The sequence below is a fragment of the Penicillium paradoxum genome (assembly GCF_028828445.1).
Source record: "Penicillium paradoxum strain IBT 22861 chromosome Unknown utg000006l_segment0_segment0, whole genome shotgun sequence".
Taxonomy (NCBI): Eukaryota; Fungi; Ascomycota; class Eurotiomycetes; order Eurotiales; family Aspergillaceae; genus Penicillium; species Penicillium paradoxum.
Window position 1 is genome coordinate 1,145,292 of NW_026643184.1, and position 21,422 is coordinate 1,166,713.

The 21,422-nt window shown below is 51.3% G+C and overlaps 7 protein-coding genes across 7 annotated transcripts; 2 read left to right on the forward strand and 5 right to left on the reverse strand.

Annotated features, from left to right (window-relative positions):
* Window positions 1-1,579: 1,579 nt before the first annotated feature.
* On the reverse strand, window positions 1,580-2,261 carry N7457_006897 (uncharacterized protein; the record flags this gene model as incomplete). The annotated part of the gene is made up of 2 exons (XM_057177940.1): window positions 1,580-2,052; window positions 2,114-2,261. 2 exons carry the CDS (start codon window positions 2,259-2,261, stop codon window positions 1,580-1,582), a joined length of 621 nt encoding a protein of 206 aa, XP_057029684.1.
* Window positions 2,262-3,600: 1,339 nt separating this feature from the next.
* Window positions 3,601-5,529, forward strand: N7457_006898 (uncharacterized protein; the record flags this gene model as incomplete). The annotated part of the gene is made up of 2 exons (XM_057177941.1): window positions 3,601-4,663; window positions 4,724-5,529. 2 exons carry the CDS (start codon window positions 3,601-3,603, stop codon window positions 5,527-5,529), a joined length of 1,869 nt encoding a protein of 622 aa, XP_057029685.1.
* A 404-nt stretch (window positions 5,530-5,933) lies between these two features.
* On the reverse strand, window positions 5,934-7,644 carry N7457_006899 (putative hexokinase Kxk; the record flags this gene model as incomplete). Its single annotated transcript, XM_057177942.1, has 5 exons — window positions 5,934-6,809; window positions 6,880-7,287; window positions 7,342-7,367; window positions 7,430-7,552; window positions 7,605-7,644. 5 exons carry the CDS (start codon window positions 7,642-7,644, stop codon window positions 5,934-5,936), a joined length of 1,473 nt encoding a protein of 490 aa, XP_057029686.1.
* A 451-nt stretch (window positions 7,645-8,095) lies between these two features.
* N7457_006900 (SIR2 family NAD-dependent protein deacylase) lies at window positions 8,096-9,242 on the reverse strand (the record flags this gene model as incomplete). The annotated part of the gene is made up of 2 exons (XM_057177943.1): window positions 8,096-9,064; window positions 9,120-9,242. The coding sequence occupies 2 exons, from the start codon at window positions 9,240-9,242 to the stop codon at window positions 8,096-8,098; spliced, it is 1,092 nt and encodes a 363-aa protein (XP_057029687.1).
* Window positions 9,243-9,645: 403 nt separating this feature from the next.
* On the forward strand, window positions 9,646-12,129 carry N7457_006901 (Golgi transport complex subunit COG4; the record flags this gene model as incomplete). Its single annotated transcript, XM_057177944.1, has 2 exons — window positions 9,646-10,869; window positions 10,924-12,129. The coding sequence occupies 2 exons, from the start codon at window positions 9,646-9,648 to the stop codon at window positions 12,127-12,129; spliced, it is 2,430 nt and encodes an 809-aa protein (XP_057029688.1).
* Window positions 12,130-12,833: 704 nt separating this feature from the next.
* N7457_006902 (ammonium transporter) lies at window positions 12,834-14,663 on the reverse strand (the record flags this gene model as incomplete). Its single annotated transcript, XM_057177945.1, has 3 exons — window positions 12,834-14,102; window positions 14,165-14,496; window positions 14,552-14,663. 3 exons carry the CDS (start codon window positions 14,661-14,663, stop codon window positions 12,834-12,836), a joined length of 1,713 nt encoding a protein of 570 aa, XP_057029689.1.
* Window positions 14,664-17,862: 3,199 nt separating this feature from the next.
* pmr1 (Ca(2+)/Mn(2+)-transporting P-type ATPase PMR1) lies at window positions 17,863-21,183 on the reverse strand (the record flags this gene model as incomplete). The annotated part of the gene is made up of 3 exons (XM_057177946.1): window positions 17,863-18,446; window positions 18,495-20,970; window positions 21,073-21,183. The coding sequence occupies 3 exons, from the start codon at window positions 21,181-21,183 to the stop codon at window positions 17,863-17,865; spliced, it is 3,171 nt and encodes a 1,056-aa protein (XP_057029690.1).
* Between the last annotated feature and the right edge of the window lie 239 nt (window positions 21,184-21,422).

Sequence of the window (21,422 nt, forward strand, 5' to 3'; positions counted from 1 at the left end):
ATGACAGATGGAAGGGGTAGAGGATGTCTTCTTATCTCTTTGCGTTCTTTTTGTTCCTTTTTTTTCTCTTTTTTTTTCTCTTCCTTTGTTATTCGGATATCAATTTACCAAGGGCTCAGGACGGAGATCCGGTGTTTTTTGAGGATCATTTCTTATTTTTATGTTATTGCTGGCGTTTTCTGGGTCTGGGAGATTAGGAGTTTTGGATTTTGATATCAATTCTCGTTTGCATATTTATCTTTCTTTGTCAATCTGACCTCTTGTGCCTTGCTTTTCTAGGTCCGATTTCACTTCCTTCTCCTCTAGTCCGTCCTTTATTCTATCTTATTCCATCTTCCTGGGTTCTTTGTTTCCTCTCGGACCGTTTGACCACCAACACTTTGCTTGCTAATTGTCTGTTGGGCTTTCCTTCTCTCTCCCCCCCTTTGCGTACCGCAATGAGGCATCCATATGCGATCAAACTTCGCATATATCCTTGTTCATTTGTCCGAGACAATCTTCTACCTTTGTTTGCCCGTATATACCAACCATAGGGTTCCGTAGCAATTTCTTGAATCTGTTGGATTTCCGTGCTAGTTGGCCTGTTGCTGCCCAATGACTTGGTCTTTAGACTGCTCACTTGGTAGGTATGTGACTAGGACTGTAACCGAACGGCCATCTGCCCGGTTCTCGGCTACGAAGTGTCAGCTTGGATCTCCAGCCACCTTCCAGGTCGCAATGACCCTTTCTGTAAGACGATACATATGTACCTTGATCCTATAACTCATCATTTCCAATCCGCCTAGGAACAGATCTGATGCTCGCTACACTCATCCAAAAAGCGTTACCTCGCCAGAGCCGCCGATGTGATATGCAGACCTATTTGCAGTATCACGCCAATGCAGCCATCGCCAGTAAATGCCCGGTTAAGGATAATCGAGTAGCTGCCGTGGAGGATCTACCTCGAGGGCGTCTGCCAACTCACCCCCATCTAAGACATTAAATATATGAACACGAATACTCTCAGCCCAAGCGGCACAGGGCAGCTTGTGGTGGCTCCCATCCTATAAACAGCATGGTTCTCAATGGTCGCTTCTGCTCGTCAGGTCCAATCAGAGTACTCATGATGGTATGATAAATCCTATGCATTACTATTCAGCATGTCTGCGGAGTACCGAGTCAGATGTTCCCCGTATTCTCTGGCTAGATTGACCCTGTTGACATAGTCTGTCCAAACATGATTCGACAACCTGATTGGAACACGCCGATCTCAAAGTACCGGTGGCGTGTCGGCTATGGGCAAGGCACGCGCGATACCTGGACCCTTTGATTCAGGGCTCTAGCGAAATACGAGGATGGAAACGGAATACTGTTGGGAAACTAATGAGTATCGAAGACAAGCACTGGAGCCCATTCCCTCTGCCCCACAAACTGTGGATAGAAAAAAAAAAGCAAACCCGATCGCACGTTATGGAGCCCAGTTAGTTCGTATTCCCCCAAGCCGACCCGAGCCGGCGAAAACAAAAGAAGCGAAAGACACAGCCAAGATTTCCCACCTTCCGGCAAATCCTTCCACAGCCTTATTTTACTCCCTGGGCTCCTAGTTCAGCACGGACTCTGTTGCCGGCTCTATGGTGCGGAGAGTGAGCGGTATATAGTCCGTCATGGTTTCAGCTGAGGTACTCCAGAGCAGAGAGTACAAGCCATCTGTGCCAGTCGGTCTCGCGTAGAAGTTGGCCCCGCTCATGCTGACCAGGACATAGTTGCCGTAGAGAGACCATACGTTGCTGAGCTTGTTTGACCGCTCAGTCTCGGATGTGCCTGTGAAGCCCACTTCATTGGACTCGTCACCTTGGCCGAGATAGAGCGTGTTGGTTGAGAGTGCAGAGACCCTGTCGTTGGAACTGGAAGTGGGGTGTGCAGTCCAGGTGCTTGGCGAGTCATTGGAGGCAGTGACTAGGGCGTTGTTAGCGTCAAGAGTCTTGCTTCTCGCTGCAAAAGATCGTCTCTTACAGTCAATCGAGGTCATTCTGGTGGTGTCGACTTTGGATGAATCGGCAATTTCAGCAGTACCTGTTCAAGCAAATGAAGTTCAGGAAATTAGTCTTTCTGACTCGAGAGTGGGTTGGACTACCGTTGCTGTAGAAGACAGGCAGTCCGCTAATGTTCTCGCCATATGCGTATAGCTTGAAGGACTCGGTTGATTGTCGCTTTTCAACTGGCTGCGCAGAGCAGACCAGCCCGTAGGCGAGAAGTAGAGGAAGAATGCAGGAATACAGCATCTTGTAACGATCAAGTCTTACAATAGCAAGTTGTATACGACAGGAGAACAAGGTGAAGCAAAACTTATAGACTGAACAAAACACAGAACAGGAATCCCGCCGACATGATAAACGAGATGCCGATGTAAATAGAAGCAGCAATGACCAGGAACCGCCCCAATCAAACTCATGGTTCCCTGTCGATTTCGCTCTGTATTTCCCAGTCCACGCTTTTTGATTCGGACTGGTACAAGCTGACGGGATACGTACCTCTGCCACTTCCCTGATACGAGTCAAGAATCGATACTTGGCATCGTTCTCGTCTGCATGCGCGAGATTAAAATCCCAGCCCCGGCTATTCCAACCCCGGTTGCCAGATGGAAAGGCCGGCTTATGCACAATGGCTGCACGCTCGCAAGAATTGGCCATCCGGGACAGCTGGCCAAAAGGGAAGCATGTCATCAGCGACGTCATCTTATTGATCCTCGTGCTCGCGATGAGGCTTACCGCAACTCGTATCGACCGAAAAAGGGCAAGACAAGCATAAACCCAGACCCTGTGTCGGGGAGCTTAACCCTAATGCAAGGTATGTCAAGCCAATCTGACTGCGATTAAATTGCCCGATCTGCAATTCTCCGTCATTGGCTGGTTTTCGCTTTCTTTGAATCATCTGAGACATCCAACTTTGGGTCCCTTGTTCTATCCAAGGTCTATCGATGTTCTCGGATATCCGTATACAGGAAAGCAATGACCGATATCTGCGGATGCAACACCGCCAATGCACACGTGGGCTGATGCCTGATTGATACAGCAGTGTAACGATCAATCCGTCAGCTGGGAAGCATTTTGAACCGACCTTCTTCTTACGTTTTGAATGGTGGACGGGCCCTGAGCTGGGAATCACTCGGGCTGTGTTGTTCGGGTTTGGACTGAATGCATAGCCTCGATACGCGATATTGACTCTTCACGATGGCTATTCGTCCATTGGATCGTCATGTGTGTCGCTGTCTTCCCCTCTCCCACAGTGTCCCCGGGTGGGCTGCCCGGCATATCCTAGCGAGCTATGGATGCAGGACATCTCGTGAAAAGAGACCTGGCTTTTTCTTTTCGCGTGCTGGCGGAATCTGACCCTAGTTTCGTAATATATGAGACTTGTCGATGGCCTAGAAGCTTAAGTAGAAGGCAATTCTCTTGGTTGAGCAGCAGTGGCAAGTCTCATTCGTTTCTTGATATCCTTTGAAGCTCTTCTGTTTCTATCGAGCTGTGTTTAATGCTTTGGAACACTATATAGAGCTATATCCTTCCGTCAAGCGGGATTAATCTTTGTATGAGTGTCCTGAATTGGATATAATCCGCAACTATGAGGCTTCAGTCTCTATTCCTTTTTGCATTTGGTCTGACTGCTACCGTTGCGGCTATCCCACAAGATACAGTCGATACAGCCAACGCAGTCGAAGTACAACGCCACAGACCTACAACCACCACCACCAAAGTCAGACCTACAACAACTAAGACCAAACATACAACAAGCACCAGCACCAGAGAAAAGCCCACTCATACCAAAACAACCAAGACCAAGACCAAGACCACCACAAAGCCTCACAAGCCAACAGGAACACCCTGCCGTGGTAACACACCTCGCAGCCGGTCCCAATGGTGCCGCTATGATGTGAACACCGACTACACCAAGACGGTGCCAGACACCGGCGTGACCCGCGAGTACTGGCTCAATCTCGAAGAGCACAATGCCGCACCCGACGGTGTCAGCCGCCCCGTAATGACTGTAAACGGGACAATCCCCGGCCCAACCATCTTCGCCGACTGGGGCGACTGGGTCATCATACACGTGAAGAACAATCTTCACAATTCCAAGAACGGCACAAGCATCCACTGGCACGGCATCAGACAGAACTATACCAACGGCAACGACGGCGTGGTTTCCATCACGCAGTGCCCCACTGCCCCTGGCTCAAGCATAACCTACAAATGGCGCGCCGAGCAGTACGGTTCCTCGTGGTACCATTCACACATTGGACTGCAGGCGTGGGAGGGCGTGTTCGGCGGGATTATCATCAATGGCCCGGCATCAGGGAACTATGATGTCGATAAAGGCAGTCTGTTCCTGACGGATTGGTCACATCAAACAGTCGATCAGCTGTATTCGTTTGCTCAAACTCGTGGTCCACCAGTGCTAGACACGGGCTTGATCAACGGAACGAATGTCTTTGGCAATGATACCAATGCCACGGGCAAACGTTTCCAAATGAAAGTTGACCAGGGATCCTCGTATCGACTGCGACTTGTGAACTCCGCAGTCGACACGCACTGGAAGTTCATGATCGATAATCATAAACTCACCGTCATCGGAATGGACTTCGTCCCCATAAAACCGTACACCACAGACTACGTCAACATCGGAATGGGTAAGTGAAGGCCATCTCATCTGCTACCTCCAACCCTAACTCCCAACTAACAAACCCCAGGCCAACGCTACGATATAATCGTAACCGCCAACCAACGCCGCATCTCAGACTCATTCTGGATCCGGGCAATCCCCCAAGTCGCCTGTTCGGAAAGCGCAAACCCAGACAACATAAGAGGAATAATGCACTACGACCGCCAACCACGCACCCCAGAAACCACCGCGTACGAATTCATCGACGAATGCGTCGACGAACCAGTAACCAGTCTCGTCCCGCAAGTCCCGAAAACCGTCTCCGCAGCAGACTGGCAAGACCTCACCGACGTAACAGTCGCACGCAACAGCGCGAATCTCTTCCGCTGGTACCTCAACAGCACAACGATGCTAGTACTCTGGGAAGACCCGACACTGCTGCAACTCTTCAACAACGAGGCGACGCCAGACTTCACCGAGTCGAGCGGGGTGATTGAGCTCCCGCGCGCGCACGAGTGGGTGTATCTGATGATCAATACGAGTCTGCCGATTGCGCATCCGATTCATCTGCATGGCCACGATTTCTTTGTTTTGGCGCAGGGCACGAATCCGTGGGATGGGAGTGTTCACACGAGTAATCCGCCGCGCAGGGATACGGCGATGTTAGTCGGGAATGGGTATTTGTTGATTGGGTTTGAGACGGATAATCCGGGGGCTTGGTTGATGCATTGTCATATTGGGTGGCATACGGATGAAGGGTTTGCGTTGCAGTTTTTGGAGAGGGAGAGTGAGATTGAGCCGTTGATTGATGAGGATGGTTTGAGGGAGAATTGTGCTTCGTGGAATGCTTATGATGCAGCTAATGATATTGAGCAGGAGGATTCGGGGGTTTAGGTATTTGGAGGAGGAAATCAGGGGTGATGCTAGGTGGTTTATATATGGCATTTGCTTTTTGGTTTAAATAGTGTCGAGGCAAAATATCGGGGTGATAATATACATATGCTCTTTGCGCGGTATCTACTTGCGACTCTTGTTTTTCTTTTAGGAGATAGTAAGTGGGTGCGTTGATCATTCATCTCATTGGTATGTACTAGACACTACTCTCACTTTATTCTATTCACTAGCCCTCAAAGGCGAACATGCAGAATCGATGTATCGTTAAACATTTCGTCAAATCCTACCAGCTCGTGGCATAAATCAAGCGCAGAAAGCAATATTCTAACCCATCATAAAGTTGGAATTGATGTAATTACCAACATAGGTCAAATAGTAGTTTTACCACTGTGAGCCCAGTTCGCTTAAATCAAGGTCCTCATATCATCCATGTTGCGGATACCGACCAGATTACCAGCCTTGACACGCTTGAGTGTCAGGGCGGCAATCAGGGCAGCTCCAACACCGGAACCATCCTCGGCAGCCAAGATGGACACCTTGTCCTTCTCGGTGGGAGCCCAGTCAAGGATCTCACGCAGGGCCTGGGCACCACGCTCCTGGAAGTGAGGGTACTTGGTGAAGACGGAGCCGTCAGCACCAACGTGGCAGGAATCAATGTTCTTCTTGGTGCAGATAGCGGCAACACCGCAGGCGGACAGGCGAGCCGCGCGGGTACCGATCAACTCCGCAAGACGACGGGTCAATTCAAGCTCCGGCTGAGTTGGGCGAATATTCAATGTGCGTTCAAAGAGCTCCAGAGTCTCGGAAAGATTCTCATAAGGATCCTCTTCGATGTGGGAGAGGAAGGACGCGTCAAGCAGGTAGGGCGTACGCAGCTTGGAAACATCTTGGCCATTGAAAATCAGACCGGGTCGGTTATCGATCAGGTCAAGCAGAGCGAGACGGAAGATCTCGCCGAGGTACAGACCAGCGGTCATCTTCTCGAAGGCCTGCTGGCCGGGGCGGGGAGAATCGCGGTCGATGATGTCATCGTATTTGGTGAGGGGGAGCACCACGTGCTCATTATCAAAGGCGCCGTATTCGCAGTTGATGGCCACGGGCATGTCGGCTGGTAGGTTCATATGGGCGAGCTTGGGCACAGACCCTACGTTCTCCATGTATGCGGCGTTGACGCCGGTGCCGAAGATGCAGCCAATCTTCATGTCGGTATCCGTGTAAGCAGAAGCAATCAGAGTACCAGTGGTATCATTGATCAGGGCAGCGACTTTAATGGGAAGACCCTGGAGAGTTATTGTCAGTTCTGTAGAATTGAATGGTGATGACAGCCAATTCCAGTATCAATCAACATACCCGCTTCTTCAAGATCGCCTCCAGAGGGGGAACGACGTCCTTGCCCTCGACACCATCAATATCGAAGCCCTTGGTCCAGCGCTGCAAGATGCCGTGATCGATATATTCTTGGGTGGCGGGGTAGGAGAAGGTGAAACCGAGCGGCAGCCTGGCGAGGTTTCCTTCCTCGTGGTGAGTCTCAATGAACTGCTGCAAGCAGTCGGCGATGTATTCCCACAACTCCTCGGCGGTACCAGTCCGCAGCTCCTCTGGCATTTTGTATTTGGATTGTGTGATATCGAAAGCGCCCTTCTCGTCGGTCAAGGTAATTTCGCAAACACGCAGGTTGGTGCCGCCCATATCGAGGGCCAAATAGGTTCCTTGCTCATTGCCATCAGGGAATCCCAGGACCCAGGTGACATTCATAGGCTATTTGCTCAGGTCAGTACATGTCGGAATCTGGGGACTGCTATTATTGCTCACAATATTGCCGCCCTCAACAGTCAGGCCTATGTTATGTTAGCTGCTGACGTGGAGGATCCGGGGAGCTGCGGGTCAGTAGCTCACTCACCCTTCTCGAGCTCCTTAACAAAGTGGTTGACAATCTCCTTGAGCTTGGAACGATCTACCGTGAAGGCCGTCTCGAATTCCTTGATCGGGCCCAAGAGGTTCTGGGGCAGCTCGTGCATAGACCCTGGACCACATAGTTAGCACAGCTTGGTTAACAGGGATTCGAAGAGCCTCACCCTTGCGGGACGGCGGGTGCTTAGGACCAATTCCGACCATGGTGAATTATGATTTAGTAGCGAAGTAGGAAGAGTAGTCGAGAGAACAGAAAACAAAAGGGTATGGGAACGTGGGGCAAGCTTAAGATGGATTTGGCTGCGGTGGGCAAGCCGATCGGCAAAGGTTCAGAGGGGCAAATTAAGGGGAAATCAACACGAGAACCCTGGGCTATTCCTGTCAAAGTATTTAAAAGAATCCAAAGTCCCAACCGGTGAAATCCGGACTTCATTGACCACAGAATGACTTCAAATGATCGGCGGTCAAACAGGATCAGCGGTCTCTTGGCGTTTTGACTTGCAGCGACTCCACGATACTCCATACTCTAGTGAGATTTATACTGGTACTCCATACTGGTAGCGCTTGTTAGGATAATGACTTGAATATTTCTGCTTCAATGAGCTATTCCTCCCTGATTACCTAGACATCGCATTCATGAAAATCGTAACTCCGCTCAATGTGACAGCTTACGCGCCAAATGGGGGAAAACATGGGCGAGACCCTCAGACTGGCGGTGTGCCTGTGTCTCGTGTGACTCCAGCTTCTCGCGTACTTTGCTCTGATACGCATCTGTTAGCTCCAGAGTGCGATCGACCTCCGCCGTGAGTCGGTTCACTTCGTCCTGCAGCCGTTCGTCCCGAGTGAGCGGGGGAGCGTCCTCCGCCGCCCTTGCCTGGGCATCCGGGTTGGTTGTTTCCCACAGCGCCTCCAATTCCTCTCCCCATCCCATGGCCTTTGCAAATTTGCGCACCCCCGCATCGCAGTCACCCAGCATCAACACATCGTCCCTGCGCGATCCAAGTCCGCCGACACGCTCCATGTTGATGAGCACGCGAGGCACGCCCGTGGGAACCATCGTAGGCAGACTAGCAAAGGGCTGGACGCACAGACTAGTTCCCATGACAATGCAGAGATCCGCTTCATCAAGCAGGTGGCGGTTGTCGAAGAATCCGGATGGTAAAGCTTCACCGAAGAATACAATGTCGGGCTTGACGAGGCCGTTGCACTGGTGGCAGTGCGGGATATCGGCCTTAGCCACCATCTGGTGCATTTCTTCATCGGGGAAAGTCTCCTTACATTCAATGCAGCGCTGCGAAGCAAAGCTGCCATGAGCTTCGACAATCTTATCGCCTGGCACACCTGCCTGGCGCTCGAGGCAGTCGATGTTTTGAGTAAAGTGCTTCAAGAGCATTCCTTTGTCGTAAAGCAATTTGATGAATGAGTGCACAACAGTTGGACGATAGCGTCCAGGGTACAGCTCGTGCGCCAAGGCATAGAAAGGTTTGGGGTTCTCGCGGAAGAACTCAATATCAAAGACTGCTTCTGGCTCCGGGAGATCCAGCTTGGCCAAGTTGGCGTAGATTCCAGTATCTGGTGAGCGGAAATCCGGGATACCTGCTGAAGTGCTAATGCCCGCTCCTACCTGGATGCTGGTTAGCGGTGATGCATCGTTTAAGGCTGAGTTATCTGCAGCTTACCATCAACACCACTTTCTTAACATTACGCTCTTTGATGTATCTGGCCACCGCCTCAATATTGCGCGCCTCCAGCACCGAGGGGAGCGCGTTATCGTCCACCATGGTCGACTCTTCGTTGCCCATGGCGCGAGGTCAGTTCTGATGGGATTGCGATGTCTGATAACAAGAATCCGTCAACGCGAAGTTGAAATCTCAGGCTTTGAAGACAAAAGTATTCAATGATCAAGTTCTGCCAAAGAAAAAAAGAAAACAGCGACGAGGCACTTATATGGAATCGCGAGCGTGGGGAAAATGACGTCGAGTTGATTCACCACCGCATTAGGACACGCCAGATAAAGAGGCAAACTAAAATAGCACAAAGGGTTCAAGATGCGTAGGACAAAGGATTGCCTCAATTAGAAAAACAAACAATCCCTGTCGCCTCGTAGCACAGTTCTGAAGCTGAAGCTGTAAAAGTGCCCCTCACCGCCCGCGGGCCCCCTACAACTGGTGTATTTGGCAACAGTCAAAGACCATTGCGACAACAATGGCGCCTAGGATGGCTGCAACTGCTAATGGGCATACGGCCCTTCAGAGCCCTTCAAGTAATGTCTCACCAGAGACATCTCCATCCCTACAGCCAGACATCTTCAATGCCAGCTCCGTCGCCGAGATCAAAGCCACGCTGTCCCACCTCCACACCCAAGAAGCGTCCGTGACTGCCCGCCTCGATGCCCTAGTGACATCCCAGAAAGACCTCTCCCGTGAGCTGGGCCGTCTGGACCTGATGCGCGCCAATATCGGCTCCCACGCCACCACCACCCGCTCCATCAGCCATGGAATGCTCTCCGAAGCCGCCGGCACCGCCGACCGCATCTCCAGCGCGGTCCGCCGCCTGGATCTCGAACAGGCACGAGTGAAAGCTACACTGGAGGTTGTTGAGCAGGTCGCCGAGCTCAAAGCGTGTGCGCTGGGTGTGGCAGGATCCATGGGTGCGCCCCAGGACTGGGAGAAAGCCGCCAGCTACCTGCACCGCGCAGCGCAGATCCCAGCGACGGTCGTCAATGGCTCCTTTGCTGCGGAGATGGTTCCCACGGCTGAGGTCCCCGATCCCCCAAGTGTGACTCTGGATAACGCCGCGGAGTCGCTGTGCGGGCTGTTCCTGCGTGAGTTTGAGAAGGCAGTTAAGGAGAACGACGGCGCCAAGATCACCCGTTTCTTCAAGCTTTTCCCGCTCATCGGTCGCTCCGAGGTTGGACTCGATGTTTATGGTCGTTATGTGTGCCAGGGCGTGGCGGCGAAGGCTCGAGCTAACCTCAATGGAGCTACAGGGGGTGTCCAGACCAAGGATGGGTTCTTCTATGCCAATGCGCTTACCAAGCTGTTCGAGCATATCGCGCAGATTATTGATGGCCATGGTGGGCTAGTTGAGCACCATTATGGCCCACGGAAGATGGGGCGAGTCATTGAACGGTTGCAAGTCGAAGCCGATGTACAGGGTGGTATCATTCTTGATACCTGGGGCGATGAGCGACATGTGGATCGCAAGTTGATGGATATCAAATCCTATGCTTTCACTTTCTTGGTCCAGAGCTTCCTGCCTGCCCAGAGACCAGGTCCACCTCGGGCACAGTCACCCGCCATGGGAGCAAGCGTTGCCGCCGACGAAGAAGGAGTGGATATGAAAGAAATCGACGGTATCCTGAATGAGATGGCTATAATGCTAGGCCGCTGGTCAATGTACTGTCGGTTCTTGGCTGATACATGTAATGTGAGTTGCAATTCCCGACCTCCTTCTCAACACCCATACTAACAACCTCTCTAGTCTTCGGGTGAGAATGATACAGACGACGAGAAGCGATTCGAGCTTCCCACCTTCTTGCAAGAGTCATCCCTGGCCCATAAGATCAATGATCGCCTAGTGGCCCCATTCAACGCAATGACAACCTTCTTCTTCCGCCGATCTGTCGAAAAGGCCTTCCAGCTAGACGAGTCCCCATCAGGTCTCACGCTGAACCTGCAACGACCACTGAAAGCCCACCCACCACACATCACCTCAGCCGTCGACGACATAATGTACATCGTCAACAAAGTCCTCCAACAATCCCTCGCCACTTCCCAAGAAGCCGTCGTGACAAACGTAGTCCCAACCCTATCCCGCGTCCTTGGCTCCGACTTCATCGGGATGACCCAACGCAAAATGCGCGACGAATGCTACCCCCGAGCCCCAGTGCAAGGCGGCCAACCACCCGAACAAACCATCATCTCCTTCCTAGTCCAAATCAACAACCTGGATCTAGCAATGGACTACATCCGACGAATCGTGCAAAACAACACGGGATCCAAACTCCCCGAACCCAACGAACCCCAACCCGACCCCCAAGCAACCGAGCACCTCCTCACAATCTTCCCAAACCGCACCTCCGCCCAGAACATCCACCAAACCCTCCTCACCCTCTCAACCACCTTCTCCGGCAAAATGACCGACCTCCTAACAGACGGCATCCAAGTAATCTTCAACAACATCATCAAGCCCCGCCTCCGCCCCATCCTCGCCGACACCTTCCGCGACATCGAATACACCGACCAACCCGACTCAACCTTCGAAACCAAAGAACTCGTCAAACCACGCTTCACAACCTCCTGGGCCGACCTGCTCACCCCACTCGCCCGCATCCTAACCCCAGCAGCCTTCGACCGCGTCCTCGGCGTGACAATCGCATATCTCGCGCGTCTGCTCGAAAAGAGACTGTGGTCATACCATTCGCGGATCAACGCGCTGGGCGCGGCAAGACTCGAGAGGGACGTGGCGGGGCTGGTAGGCGCAGCTGTCGACGTGGGGTATGTAGCCGGTGGACCCGGGCGGTATAAACACCGGGAGAGCTTTGCGCGGTGTGTGCAGATGACGCTTGTGATGGGGATGGACGAGGATGAGTGGGAGGAGGTGAGACGGGGTGGGGAGGCGGCGGAGGTGGTTGATAAGCTTGGGCGGGAGGATTTGTTTAGAGTGAGAGGGATGGTGAGGAGGTGATTTACCTTGGCTCTATGGAGATGTATACCATGGAGCTTGTATGGGGTATATAGATTGGGAGGGATTGTTGATGTTGTGATTACCCTTATTTCCTGTTCTGTCTTTGTCTTCAATTCGAGTCTGGATTTTTTGTTATACATAAGATACCTAGGTACATCCATATTGCATGTGTGTACTGCCATATATAATCTACTGAACTGCACGTTGATAAAAAGTAGTAAATAATTCATGTCTAAATCAAATTGTCTCGCTCTATACTGCAAAAGCAAAAACAAAAAAAAAAAAAGAATTAGACCAAAAAAAAGGTATTCTCCTCGTAGTAGTTTGTGTACACGTAAAAAGAGAGCCCAATTTAATATCCCCATCAGGCCCAAAGCCACAGAGCGCAGAAAGAAAAAATGGAGCGCCGGGCCGATTTAGACCATAATTCAAGTTGCTTTTCCCGGGGTACAGGGTGGATTTGGGTTTGGGTATGTCGAGGTGGGAGGTAATATATGGAGGAGGATTGGAGGGTATGTATGGTCGGATAGGGTGGTATAGTAAAAAGCCCCAGGCTTTTTGTAGAAACAAGAACACGCTCAAGGGATATCGAGATAAAGAAGCGAAAAAAAACGAAGAAAATCAAAGCTGGCTGGATGGAATGGCGTATGCGAAAATGTATGCCATGCAAAAGAGATGGAAGCGGAAAGGATAAGACGCCGTGATTAGTTCTCCGTCTTCTCGTTGACCGGTTGCAGGACCACAGGTTCGAGGTGCTGTGGTGTGTTGGAAGGATGCTCCTCAGCGACCTGGCGAGGAGCAGGAGCGATCTTGACTTCGTGCATGGTCATATCACCCTCACTGCCGCCGCGACTGCTCTGGCTGATCTCGCCATTGGGCGAGTGGCCCTCGAGCATGATCTCACGCGGTGGGCCACCGAGCATCATCTCGCTGTGCTCGCCGATTCCGTAGCGCTGGGCGGCGGGAATTTGGTGGCCGTCTTCGAGCTGATCGTGGTTCTGCGGGGTCCAGGCGAGGTAGTCACGGCGGACCTCGACGTAATCGTAGGCGAACTCGCCCAGCTGGTCGTCGTCCATACCGAGGAGCTCGGCTTCCTCGGAAGCACGCAGGTTCAGGCCGGGAATGGCGTTAATAGCGTAAGCGATGATAGCGGACATGACGAAGGAGTAACTGGCGGTAGCGACAATGTAGGCGATCTGGATGTACAACTGCTTATAATTGTGAATAACCCAGCCGCCAACCTTGGTACCAGTGTTGACGCCGTCCAGGCCGACAATGGCATCGTCGCCGAAGAGAGCGTTGAAAATCAGGCCGACAATTCCGGCAATGGCGTGCTCAGCCAACACATCCATAGAGTCGTCAATGCGGATCCAGTATTTGATCTTGGTGGAATAATTGCACACGATGCCAGTCACAACGCCGAGGATCACACTGGCCCAGGGAGAGATGAATCCAGAGGCGGGAGTTGCAGCAACGAGTCCCGAGATGGTACCGGAACACCAGCCGACCATCGACCACTTCCGAGCCAGACGCCAATCGAGCAGAACCCAAGTGATGGCTCCGAAGGCGGCAGTCAAGTTGGTGTTCCAGGAAGCCATTGTGGCACGCATGTTAGCTCCGAACGAGGAACCGCCGTTGAACCCGAGCCAGCCGAACCAAAGGAAGACAGTGCCGAGAAGAATGAGTGAGACGTTGTGCGGGCGGAAGTTGAGCATCATGCGTTCTTGTCGGCGACCGAGCACCATCGAGTAGGCGAGAGCTGTAAAACCGGATCCAATTTCGACGGGACCACCACCGGCGTAATCCATCACACCGTATTTATATGCCCATCCGTTGGAGTTCCAGATCCAGCAGACTAGGGGGCAGTACACAATGGTAGCCCAGATGAAGACGAAGACCATGGCGGGAAGCAGACGGCCCCGTTCGGCAACCGCTCCCATGACGATAGCTGCAGTAACACCTAGGAATTGCATCTATCGAGATATTCGTAAGTATCAACCTGTCCAAGAACATCGTTTCCCCCATCCAGCCATACCTGATAGAAAGAAAAGAGCAAGTTAGGGATCAAGGGAGAACCGGGGCTTGGATCAGCCAGGGTCTTCATCAAGCCGAAGTTGCGCAGGTTGCCGATATAACCATTGGTTGCGGTCGGTGAGAAAGCTAGCGAGTAACCCCAGAAGTACCACTGGAAGGTGATGACGGACAAGGAGGCCATACAAGCCCAGATCATACTGAGGGCGGACTTTCGACGGGCCAGTCCCGAGTATAGGAAGCCGAGACCGGGAATCATGATCATGACCATGGCCGAGGACACAATGATGTAGGCCTGGTCACCGGATTGGAACCATTTGTTCACATTTTCGGTGCCTAGAGGGAATGGTCGTTAGAAGCTGATACAGCAGAATCCAGGGAAGACGCGTACGGGAATCACCGCCCAAGTCGGTGTTGGTTGTGAGATCGTAGTTGGCGGGAGCTCCAATCCAGTTGTAGGAGGCGTAGTCCGGGGCGTACGGGGCTTTCCCGTTGAACGCCATGGTGAGTAAGAGACTCGAAGCTCGACGGGTAGTGACGGGAAGGTGAGACAGAGGAAATGAGGTTTCGAATGTCTGCCCGAAGATAGGAAAAGAGAAGGGGAAAATGTGTCTGGAGAAGAAATTCGCCACGGGGGTCTTTCGTATAAAAAAGAAATCGCAGAGCTAAAAATGCAGAGATAAGTCGGATCGACGGGGTGGGTCTAGGGAATTTCCAGTTTCGAGGCCAACACGCCAAATCAAACCCAGTCCAGTCCAGTCCCGTCCAGTCCAATCCCGTCCAGTCCAGTCCAATCCAATCCGAACAAGAGAGCAAAAAGGTTAAAAAGCGACGGGGTGCTTTCAGAACGGGAGGCGCGGTTAAGAGGAGAAAATCGGAAAGGGCAAAATGTGGTCTGGAGATTGTGACAATAGCAATGGGATAATCCCCGGTCTTCCTATAAGTTTCCTTTTTCCCCCTTCGGTCTCTTCCCTGCAAATGGCCTCTATACCATCTCGCTGTATTTTGTCTTCTTGTATCCCCCATCACTCATCTTCCGGCATCGAGGTATACAGTGATGAGCATCGGTGCCATGGGTCTCGATAAGCCCGTCTTGGCTGTTTGGCTGTTTGTTTCAACCTGATAGCAAGATCTCATATGATTCCTTGGCCCATTGTCCGTCATATCCGGGGAATAGTTCCTGGGGATCTCAAGGTGGATGTCATACGGTCTTGGGGGTTCTACACTTATATACAGAAAATCTAGACAGAGCTCCAAAAACCCGGTCAGTTACCAAGATAAACTAACGTCACCCACACATACCTCATACTCCATGGGGCGATAACGAATCCCTCTGCAGGAGCCCTCGAAATGAGGGCCTCATGGACTTCCCCATGGAGCTTATCGCGGATCTCTGAGCTTCGGAATCTTCAGAATCCTTCCAATTCCTATCCGCCACCAACAATTGGATGAGTGACGCTGGATTCTCCCCTCTCTGATTGGCTACAGATAAAGCCGTTGCCACTTGCACCAAGTGGGGCTCCGCCGCAGGCCAAGCCTTTCCGCTTCTGTGTTAGCGCCGCGATGTGGGTGCGAGCCAACGATTGGCGACAGATAAGGTCGTCCCGTTTCGCCTCCTCCTTTCCGTATTCTCCCGATCCCGGGTCGGGCAGGGTTCATGTACTCCGTACTCCGTAGTCCGTATATGCACGGAGAATGCATGCCGTATTCGGGGTTGTGGTCGAAGGCACCGATGCCGGAGTTGGAGCCTATTCACTCCGTATATAGGCTTAATCAATGTAGCTATTACTATGCAAATAAATAAAATAAAATAAAAGATATAGCTAACTATTTCTCTTGACTTCATCCATAGGCAAAGAAAGAAAAAAAGGACGAGAATCAAAACTCATCCGCCTTATCTGAATAATTGAAGGTTCTTCTGCGGTCCTCCGTAGTGGCATTTCTACCACTAGCGTCCGTTTCCACGGCACTGGGTCTTGGGCCGAGAACCATTCTACGCTTTCAGCATCGTATTAATAGCCCCGCTAAGTTTAGAAAGCTTCGCTGCATTTCATCGATGGATACTCCGGTACGGAGGGTACTGCCCTTCCACATAGCGCCATTCCAAGGCCAATAACACCGTGCATCGATGATCGATGCCGAGAGCCAAGCTTTATCCCTGGTATCTGCACGTTATATTTCCACGTTCTGTCCAGTCCTAATTAGGTATGTACAACATAGTAGATCGTACCATGTGTGCAAATATGCAATGCAAATCTACCAACCGAAGCGCATTCTACCCGAGCCACCAGGCAATCTAAATGGTTATCGTTATAGTCATCCTATGTGTCAGATAATCAATTGAGATCACTCATCACCGTCGATGACGCCAAGACTCAACGAGGTACCCTCCGTGGGGAGTGGAAATGAACCCGCGCAAGAGGATCCCACTCCGCCCTCGCTTATAATACACATTCTGGCTACTTCTTCCATCAAGGCCGGCTGGCCCAATGGCAAGGCGCTTGACTACGAATCAAGAGATTGCAGGTTCGATCCCTGCGTCGGTCATCATTTTTTGCGGCTTTCTCAGTTTGATCACTGAAGAGGCTGCTTTTTGTTGCGAAAGATATTTCTCAATTCGGAAGGGGGTTGTCTTTTTGATTAGCTGCCATGTCAAAGATGTTTCTCTATTGGAACAGGAAAATACAAGGTAAGCAAGACAGAAGGTTGATATCAAGTAGTTGAATTACGCTATCCGGTGGAAGTTGAAGGCTATCCAATGTTGTTTCATGGAATCCTCAAAAATAAGATAGGAGAATAAAATATGCCTAGCCACAGCTATGGATCTAGCCCATTTTCAGGTCTCGGGTGTATAAATTGCAGTTCATAGTACTGGTAGCCCAATACATATTTTGAGTGTCCGAGTATATATTTTCTACCCGCAGACCATTAAAGGGAACCAAATTTGATGGAGTAGACGAAATCACACAGAAAACCCCGACGTTCGAATTTGCCTTGCCTAAAAATCAATCAAGATACAGGTTGCGCGTTTCCTTATACCTGCCCAGCTTATGATCAGTGCCCTAGATCAAATATCAGCTGTGACCTCGGCACCAAACTGGAACTGGCGAACCTACCAGAGCTTCCACGAAATAATTCATCAATTCCCTTTCATCGACAAACCACTGGAGCTGCCTCCATCTCCCAGGATCAAAGAGCTGGGCAATTTCATAATCGATTAATAGCACCCGACCGGATGCACCTTGGACCAGCATGTTCCGGGGGTAAATATCAAGATGGACTATTCCAGCTTCGTGAATCTCGATCAAGAGCTGGAGGTTGCAGGTCCTTTGCTCCGTATAGTTAGAAAGATCTAACGGGTGGCTATCTGGTATATATTCGACCAGGAAGCCGCTTGGACGAGCTTGATTGTCAAGGCCCGGAGGAACACCGCGGATGCCAACTCTTCGTCTTAGCGTTGATATTATCAACCACACCATAGAAATCGGGGACCCTCGTTGTATATATCGGATTCATCAGGAAAGAAACTAAGATCTTCGAACATCAATTATAGGAAAGCACAACATACATTCGGACAACCGACATTTCTATTATGTATATGGGGAATTCAATCCAAAAATGATAAACTACACATGTCTGTATCATGGAAACCTCTAAAATCGTAACAGGCTATCCGAGCCGTGCAATCCCTGCATCGGCCGATCAGACATTGACACTATAGCCTGAGCCTACTCCACGCCGACGACGAACCGCGTTCAGATACTTGCGGCCTTCATCCGCCCAGAACACTGAACTGGCGATGCAGACCAGCTTGAATAAGGACCCGAAACCAAGAGCTTCCGTCTGGAAAATACGCTGTAGGAATGGCAGATAGATCACGCAGGCCTGACCGGCCAAGGAGCCGAGAACGGCGTAGTTGAACATTTTGTTTCCAAACAGAGACATTTCACCGCGCAGGACGGATTTGCTCTCACTGCGGCAGGTTAACGCATTGAACATGTCGAAAAGCACGAAACATGTGAAGGTCATGGTGGTGTCGTGGGCCGTGACGACGCGGGAACGTTTTTCGAGAGGGCTGCCGTCCGTGATATCGCCCATTTCGTGAATATAAATGGACAATGTGCCAATCATGATGATCATGGCTGAAGTGAGCACTCTCTGGATCAGAGGTTTGGTCAAAACACGAGCTGTTTTAGGTCGTGGCGGGCGGTTCATAATGCTGGGGTCGACGGGTTCGACGCCTAGAGACTGGGCGGGCGGGCCATCCATGAGAATATCTGGAAGGACTGTTAGGATAGTTCAAGAATAGCGACAACACATATAGGGTAACTCACTAATCCACAAGATTTGCATAGCATTCAGCGGATTCTTGAAGCCAAGAGTAGTGCTCAGCAGTACAAGACTGAGTGCAGCCACACTAGTACTCAACTGGAACGTGATGAAGTTCTGGATGTTATAGAAGATGCCCTTGCCCTGTTCAATTGCTCGTAGAATAGTCGAGAAATCGTCGTCCGTCAAAATCATGTCCGCAGCCTCCTTCGCAACATCGGTGCCAAGCTTGCCCATTGAAATACCAATGTCGGCTTTTTTCAGGGCAGGTGCATCGTTAACACCATCACCAGTCATGGCAACCACATCACCACGGGATTGAAGAGCTTTCACGATCTTCATCTTGTGGTCTGGGCTCGTGCGGGCAAAGATCGATACTGTTGAGATGGCCTGTGAAAGCTCGCCGGCAGTCATGTGGTCGAGCTCATCACCTCGGATGACTGAGCGTGCACTCGGGGAGTCGTTGACTGGCATACCGAGCTTCTTTGCAATAGCCACAGCTGTTGTCTCGGCGTCACCAGTGATCATGATCATTCTGACTCCACCAGCCATCAATCGTCGAATAGCTTTGTGCACATCTTTACGCGGCGGGTCGTTCATTCCCACCAGCCCAGCAAAGACCAAGCCGTTATAGCGCTCGTCACCATCACCCTGAGCGAGCTTTGGGGACCGGCCACCGAAGCCTCTGCTACCTCTAGACGTGTCGCGAATGGGCCCACTGGCGAAACCGAGGACTCTCAGACCCTCCGCTGCCATTTTTTCTGCTGCTTCCCGAATGATTTTGCGGCGCGGCTCATCTAGAATGACCTCCCGGCCATCCTTGGTGAGATAGGTGTCTGAGCGTGCGAGGACCTGTTCGAGAGCACCTTTGATATAGGCATGGGAACTTCCAAATGAACCGGAACTGCCGATAACAACACCCATCCATTTCCGCTCAGAGCTAAACGGAGTCTCATGAACGCGATCGCTGATACGATCGCGCACATCATCTTCTCCTAGAGCGTCTAGAAGATCCAAAATGGCCACATCGGTGGGTTGACCCACCCACCGACTCTTGGCAGCAGCTGAATCACTATTTATAGTCGAGGAAAGTACTGCTGCAGAAGATGCGCTGGCTGGAGAGTTTGCATGCATTCGCGACAGACGAGAGTTGTTGGCAATGTTACCGACGCGAAGAATCGTCTGCGCCGCGGGGTTAGGAGGCAGCACGGAGATCGTATCTTTTTGCACCTCGAATGGTTCTGGGCAATCGAAATGCCACATTTTGGTAACAGTCATGTGGTTCAACGTGAGAGTGCCAGTTTTGTCAGAGCACACGACATTGACAGACCCAAGAGTTTCCACGCTAGGGAGTCTTCGCATGATCGCCCCTCTCTTAGCCATACGCAAGACTCCCAGAGCCAGTGTGACGGTCACAATGATGGGCAATCCTTCTGGAATTGCTGCGACGGCCAGCGAAACTCCAATTGTGAACATTTCGAGAATTTTGCGACCTTGAATAAGACCGATAACTACAATCAATCCGATGACACCGAAAGAGATGTAACTCAGCTCCTGGCCCAAACGATCCATAGATAGCTGCAAAGGTGTTCGGGGGCTTTCGATTTCTTGAAGTGAGATGGATATAGCGCCGAACTCTGTCTTGGCACCGGTCGAGATAACGATGCCCTGACCATATCCTGAACGAACTAGTGTACCCATGAACGCAATGTTGTGCTGCTCGTTCAACCGAATATCAGCACCAACAGCACCGGTAGCCGGCGCATCATAGAATGGGGATCGAGGTGGTTCTATTCCTTTTGACGCTGCGAGGGTTCCGCTAGGTGTGCTGCGCAGAGCTTCCGCATATTTTGCTACAGGCTCATTCTCTCCGGTTAAGTTCGATTCGTCGATGCTGAGGTGCGTCGCAGCAGTGATGCGAATATCGGCAGGAATGCGGTCGCCTGTCGTGAAGAGAACAAGGTCTCCAGGTACGAGTTCGTTCGCGGGGACGGTTGAAGAAGCCTTGACTGCGGCAGAAGCCGAGCCTGGACTTTTGCTCCGAATTTCGTTCATTTCAATTCCAGAATCCAATGGGGGCGTGCCGCCATTCTCAGCAGCCATCGGAAGATCACGTATCAAATGGGCGTAATGAGGTACAAGACGGCTCAACGCTTCCAAAGATTTCTCCGACCGGTACTCCTGGACAAAGCCCACCGTCACAACAATCGTCACCGCAAGAGTAATGCTGATGGCATCGTCGTAGTTGCCCATCACAAATGATATTGCAGCAGAGCCGAGGAGGAGTAGAATAAGCGATTCCTTGAACTGTTTGAGAAAACGCAGCCATAGAGGTTCGGGCTCTTCGTGGGGAAGCTCATTCGGCCCATCTCTTGCTAAGCGCACTTCCGCCTCGGCGGGTGTCAATCCGTGTAAAAGGGAGGTTCGTAGTCGCTCGGCAGTTTCATGAGGCTCGAGCAACGAATATGTTGAGGTGGATGTCTGGAAGAGAACAAGATTATGCGTTAGAATCCTCCTTGTATAAGAGCGCGAAGAAGCGGAGGGGTAACCAGTACACAGAGTGCATGAATCGAATATACTCACCGACGATGGCGCATTCGGCCGTCCACTTATAGGTGTTGTGGAGGGCGGCCGCAACGAGTCGGCGTTTGATGCATTATGCAAAGGTAATGAAGGTGTTGCTGAAGTTGACATGGCTCATGCTTTGGAAGAGGGAATAGAGACGTTAAGACCAGATGCTAAATATGTCGAGAAGTGGTTTTCATCCCGTCTCGATAAGAATTGACTGTGTTGCGACAAGACGCGTTAGATGCGATCTGGCAGCAGCTTCACACGGGGGCTAGACCAACAGTTGGATTTGTGGAGTCGGCGCAAGTCGGTTGACGACAAACAGGGAACTGACAGATTATTTGATACCCAAAACTCAATCAGAC